The 6,000-nt window shown below is 39.3% G+C and overlaps 1 protein-coding gene across 1 annotated transcript in view; it reads right to left on the bottom strand.

Annotated features, from left to right (window-relative positions):
- plxna4 (plexin A4) overlaps positions 1–6,000 on the bottom strand; it is a 232,532-nt gene that overhangs the window by 11,486 nt on the left and 215,046 nt on the right. Inside the window, exon 29 of the mRNA XM_014004803.1 lies at positions 1,225–1,394. Within this exon, the coding sequence (XP_013860257.1) occupies positions 1,225–1,394 (170 nt within the window). The remainder of the gene's footprint in view (positions 1–1,224; positions 1,395–6,000) is intronic.

Here is a 6,000-nt window from a genome sequence, read left to right as displayed (position 1 = left end):
ATACACACTTAAGGTCAGGCTCTAATTGTGCAAGATTAAGAGAAATCTACAGTGTATAGTGTCGTTCTAATATATAGAAAACATCATGCCTGCACCAATTTTAATAAAAACTATATACATGTAAGTTAAAACCTGTATTTTGGTTACACAATTCTCTCCCTACGTTTGTCCTGATTCTTTAAGAAGGAAACAGCAGCGAGTGGTATAAGATAAGGACCATAGATGGGTCTCTCATTGCAGTGGAGGCTAATGGTACGTATAATGACAATAGGAATTGGGGGTTGGGGATGTTGGAGGGCATTGYTATTCTCTACCATTAAACTAAAAGTTTAGCAGTTTTACAAATGACTTAAACTAATGCAAATGCACGAACTGCAAGAAGTGCAAAGACGCAGTCAGATGCACATCTCACACAAAGGATATCTGTGGGATGAGAAATTGCTGCCCGTTTATGGGGCAATAGTGAAAGCCCATTAAAGGTCTAATGCAACACAGGGCTGTTGTGCTGTCAGAAAACACTTAACACACTGCAAATCGCCCAATAATGCAGACAAGAAACACAAATATTTCTTTTAGCTTCTCACGACCCACTCCTTTCTCCATCTCTATTTTTCCCTTGATAGGCATCAGTTTTTTCTGCCATCACTGTGGTCCTCCTGAGCCTCGTGCTGAGTGATGCATGCTGGGAACTTGGCAGAAGCTAGGGGGCTAACGAGTTATTAGTGCGTATTTAACTCCCGCTGCTCCCACTTCTTCTCCTTTATTCTTTTTATTTATCTTCTCTCCCAATTCTAGTTTATTGTTGGTTATTTAAACCTGACCAGTTTTAGTAGGTGGGCTAACAGAGGTCAACATGGTCTAAATTAAGAAGCAGATATTAACTTAAAGGTGCACTTATGCACGTGGAAATGTACATTTGTCATTATGGAGATTTCCTTGGTAACAGACATTATTTTGGCCCCATTTACCCATGAAAATAGATGGAGATTCTTGGCAGCTGACTGCATTAGACCGTTGTGGTTGTCTTTAACAGTGATTACAACCCCTGTGGTCAGTGACTATTAAAAAAGAAGGGGGCACGTGGTGAAACTTGGCACTAATGAAGCAAAGCTAAAAGGAAACGTGCCAAAATGTACCAGAGGCTTAAAAGCTATCACTCTTGGCTACTAAAAGTTGTTACTTCTTGTGTAAAAGTACATGCAGATATACAAAAATTGTACTCACCAGTTGCTCTTCCATGTGTGTCGCACATGTGGGTCGTGGATGTTGTGTTTGTCGGCCTGCTCGTCCAGGAAGTCAAACATGTATTTGATGGCCAGAGGCAGAGCACTGCCTCTGTGGGCCGTACTGAAGATGGTTTCAAACAGATCATCAACAAACTTCTGTAACGTTCCCTGTGGAGCAGAGAGACCAAAAGTAAAAACCTGCAGTTGTTGACACATACAGTACGTATATACAGTATTTATATTGAGTACACAGAATGARAATGTTACTGCCTATACATTTTCTGATACACTACTAATTAATGTTGACAGAAAATTTCCTGTGTGAGGTTATGAGTTGTGCAGAACGTTCCATTTGGTCCCTTCACTTCAATGTTTGTGCCCAACACATATCTCACAGACCTGACCCACAAACCTGCTTGCAGCTTTGATGGAGGAAATTGTTATTTCACAGCTGACTTTTAATAATATCTGGGAACAGGAGGCGCATCTCCTAAGCCTCTTTGTGCTACCGGATTAGCTCCCACACTGCACCATTGACCCTAATTTGATTTAATGTTGGTGACTTTAAGGAGGAGGAAAGAGAAGAGAGACAGAGTGGAAAAAATATCTAATCCTCTTGTAAAGAACAAGTTGATGGGATGCACGGGAGAAAGTGGGAGCGAGGGATGGAAATGAAACGACAGGTTTCCTATCAGAAAAAGAGGTCATTGAGTGTGGCAGATGAGGTGTGTAAAGGCACTGGCAAATAAAAATCCAATTTGGGTGGAGCGGATAACTGAATCATAGTCGAGAGGTAGAAGAGAGTGGAAGGAGGGAATCCTGTTAGTCCAGCAATCAGGGATTTTATTCTAATATGGCCTGAATTACAGACTGCTTTTTAAATAAACATAGGAGCACACATATCTTTATCATGTCTGCATGTTTCAGATAGTCTACATCAGCTGCAAAGGAAACACTTTATGTTGAGTGTGTTGTATGGATGTGTGTGTGTGCATTCAAATGCAGAGCTTGTGACATTTTACGTCATCCATCTCAAGGGGTGCACCAGTATCAACACTGTCATCATCACAGGGTTCTCGTGTTCCCTGGTGGAGCTGTATATTGCCAACACAACCCCCCCTGTCCCCCCACAACTCTCCACCCTGTCATTAGACTGCACTCTAAACACAATGTGTCATCTGGTTGTAAATAAAAAACACGGTAACACACAGCCCTTATGTGCAATTGCCAACGTGACAAACAATGAATAGAAAAACATAATCTCTGCCTTTTTTTAACTTAACAATGACAAACAAATACTTGTTTTTAAGTACAACTATAAGGGAAGATATTCCAGAAGATGAGTGCTATTTACATGTATATTTGTGTCATGCACACAAATATACAGTGGGTACGGAAAGTATTCAGACCCCTTTTCACTCTTTGTTTCATTGCAGCTATTTGCTAAAATCAAAAAGTCCCTTGTATTTTTCATCAATGTACACTCAGCCTCCCATCTTGACAGAAAAAAAACAAATGTAGAAATTTTTACAAATTTATTAAAAAAGAAAAACTGAAATATCACATGGTCATAAGCATTCAGACCCTTTGCTCAGTATTGAGTAGAAGCACCCTTTTGAGCTACTACAGCCATGAATCTTCTTGGGAATTASGCAACACTTTTTTCACAGCTGGATTTGAGGATACTCTCTCTGTCAGGTTGGATGGTGAATGTTGGACAGCCATTTTCTTGTCTCTCCARAGATGATCAATTGGGTTTAGGTCAGGGCTCTGGCCGGGCCAGTCACAGAGCTGTTCTGAAGCCACTCCTTTGTTATTTTAGCTGTGTGCTTAGGGCAGTGGTGTCCAAAGTTGGTCCTCAAGGGCCAGTGTCCTGCATGTTTTAGGTGCTGCCCTTGTTCAACACAGCTGAACCTAAGGAGTGCTTAATTAGTGGGCCTCTGCAGACCTTGATGGCAAATCGAGAAGATAAATCATCTATTTGAATCACCTGTGTTGAAGCAGGGACAAATGTAGCACTTGCAGGAGACCAGCCCTTGAGGACTGGAGTTAGACATGCCTGGGTTAGGGTCATTGGGACTCATGTAAGAACCATTCATACGGACAGATTTGTTCTTAAGTTGTGTGTATGAGGAGAACTTATGGCATTCACCAATTTTCTTGTAAGATTTTTTTCAGATACAAACAAAATTCACAAGTGGTCCAGACCTGTCATTTATTTTACGTGCAGTCAGTCTGCTGTTTTCCAGACTGATTTTCTTCACTAATAACTTTATATTTCATTAGTTTGAAGATATTTAGAGTTGAAAATAATTACATGCCATAATTATGTTGACAATAGGTTATTCTGTCTGAATTGGAATTATAAATTTAAATGTAATAATGTAGACTAACGAAAAAAATGTGTAAATTAAATTAAATTGGCTATTAATGCTGTTGTATAACACTACAATTTAAATATGAAGATCTCAAACTACAAACCAACTTAAATTATACATTAACTGAAGTTTAATTTGTCTCAGTATTTAATGAGCTTTATAGACTGTTATTTTTTTAATCAAAATTTATTTTTATTATTTATTTTATCTCCTCTCCTTGTGCGCGAGCACCTGGATATGAACAAGTGGCATTCATCAGGTTTACGCTCCTCATTTACACACTTTTCCTTAAGATAGAAGAGTTTGCTGAATCTGACGTGACATGTTCGTACGAACCCTTTGTACGAACAAAAGTAAGAGAAATTTAGGATAAGAATACAAACATGTTCTTGCATGAGGCCCATTGTCTTGTCGGAAGGTGAACCTTCAGCCCAGTCTGAGGTCTAGAGTGCTCTGGAATATATGTTTTCCAGGATATCTCTGTACTTGGCTACATCTATCTTTAAGTTGTCCCATCCCTGCAGCTGAAAACCACCCCAATAGCATGATGCTGCCACCACCATGTTTCACTGTTGGGATTGTATTAGGCATCTGATGAGCAGTGCCTGATTTTCTCCACATAGACTGCTTAAAGATAACACCAGAAAGTTCAATCTTCGTCTCATCCGACCAGAGAATCTTATTTCTCACAGTCTTCATGTGTTTTTTTTTTGACAAACTCTATGCAAGCTTTCACATGTCTTGCACTGAGGAGAGGCTTCCGTCGAGTCACTCTGCCATAGAGCCCTGGCTGTTGGGGGGCTGCAGTAATAATTGACTTTGTGGAACTTTCTCCCATCTCCCTACTGCATCTCTGGAGCTCAGCCACAGTGATCTTTGGGTTCTTCTTTACCTCTCTCACCAAGGCTCCTCCCACAATCGCTCAGTTTGGCTGGACGGCCAGGTCTAGGAAAAGTTCTGGTCGTCCCAAACTTCTTCCATTTAAGGATTATGGAGGCCACTGTGCCCTTAGGAACCTTGAGTGCTTCAGAAATTCTTTTGTAACATTGGCCAGATCTGTGCCTCGCCACAATTCTGTCTCTGAGCTCCTTGGGCAGTTCCTTTGACCTCATGATTCTCATTTGCTCTGATGTGTGCTGTGAAGCCTTATACAGACAGGTGTGTGCCTTTCCTAATCGAGTCGAGTTTGATTAAACACAACTGGACTCCAATGAAGGAGTAGAACCATCTCAAGGACGATCAGAAGGAAATGGACAGCATGTGAGTTAAATATGAGTGTCACAGCCAAGGGTCTGAATACTTAAGACTATGTGCCATTTCAGTTTTTCTTTTTTAATTTGCAAAAATTTCTTCATTTCTGTTATTTTTCTGTCAAGATGGGGGACCTGAGTGTACATTGATGAAAAATAAAATGAACTTTTTTGATTTTAGTGAATGGTTGCAATGAAACAAAGAGTGAAAAATTTAAAGGGGTACCCACTGTAAACCACTAATGTGGGAACCAGACCACCACACTGTTAAAATATTATTTAGTTAGARATTTTTCACATTTTCAACTACAGCAGTTTTAAACTCTTAGGGTTTGCTGTGTCCTGGATGGCTCAGAATCTACACAAAATATGAAAAGTAAACTAAATTTATGCTCCAACAATACAAATATTATGTAAGTAAATATCTTACCGGACTACTGGTAGTAGTAGTTTAGGTGAGCTGAGTGCTTTAGCCTTTGTATAACTTAAAAACTAGCACAAGTGCTTTTTTATAACACAAAATCACTTAAAAGTTACAGTTTGTATGTGTCAAGATGATAGATTTCTGCTCTAAAACATTTTTCAGTCTGATCTGGGTAACTGCACTTTGATGATATTGTAGAGTTTAAATCAATGATAGTATCAAACATACTGAATGGTGGAGTATCTTTTAAACTGGTGAGTTTGGAGTTAATTCAGTGATGAAGTCACATGACTTTGATGCAACATCAGGGCTCAAATCCCAGAGCCAGCCTCGGTAACAAAGTGTAACCAAATTTGGTGTTTTTTTATTTTACATGGTAAGAAATATACTGAGATTTTAAGGCTTACAATTGAAAAGAGAAAAAAAAAACATATGCACAGTTTTGAAAGATATCTTCTAACCCTGATTTATTGGTGCAACTTTAATTTCTTCACATTTGACCTAATTTACCAAACTTGGCGAAGTTAAAACCTTAGATGACAGTGCTGGGARTTAGCCTGGTGGTGAAGTCACATAACTTTGGTGCAGGAAGATCAGTGTTCAAATCCCAGCTCCAACTTTGGTAACATAATGTGAAAAACTTAGTTTGCACAGTTTTGAAACGTTTCTTGACGTTTGGCTTAACTGGACACATTTGGGGAAGTTAATTCTTCATGTGAGAG

Source organism: Austrofundulus limnaeus, unplaced genomic scaffold, assembly GCF_001266775.1.
Source record: "Austrofundulus limnaeus strain Quisiro unplaced genomic scaffold, Austrofundulus_limnaeus-1.0 Scaffold26, whole genome shotgun sequence".
Taxonomy (NCBI): domain Eukaryota; kingdom Metazoa; phylum Chordata; class Actinopteri; order Cyprinodontiformes; family Rivulidae; genus Austrofundulus; species Austrofundulus limnaeus.
Note: the sequence above shows the minus strand (reverse complement) of the source record. Positions and strands in the feature narration are given on the sequence as shown.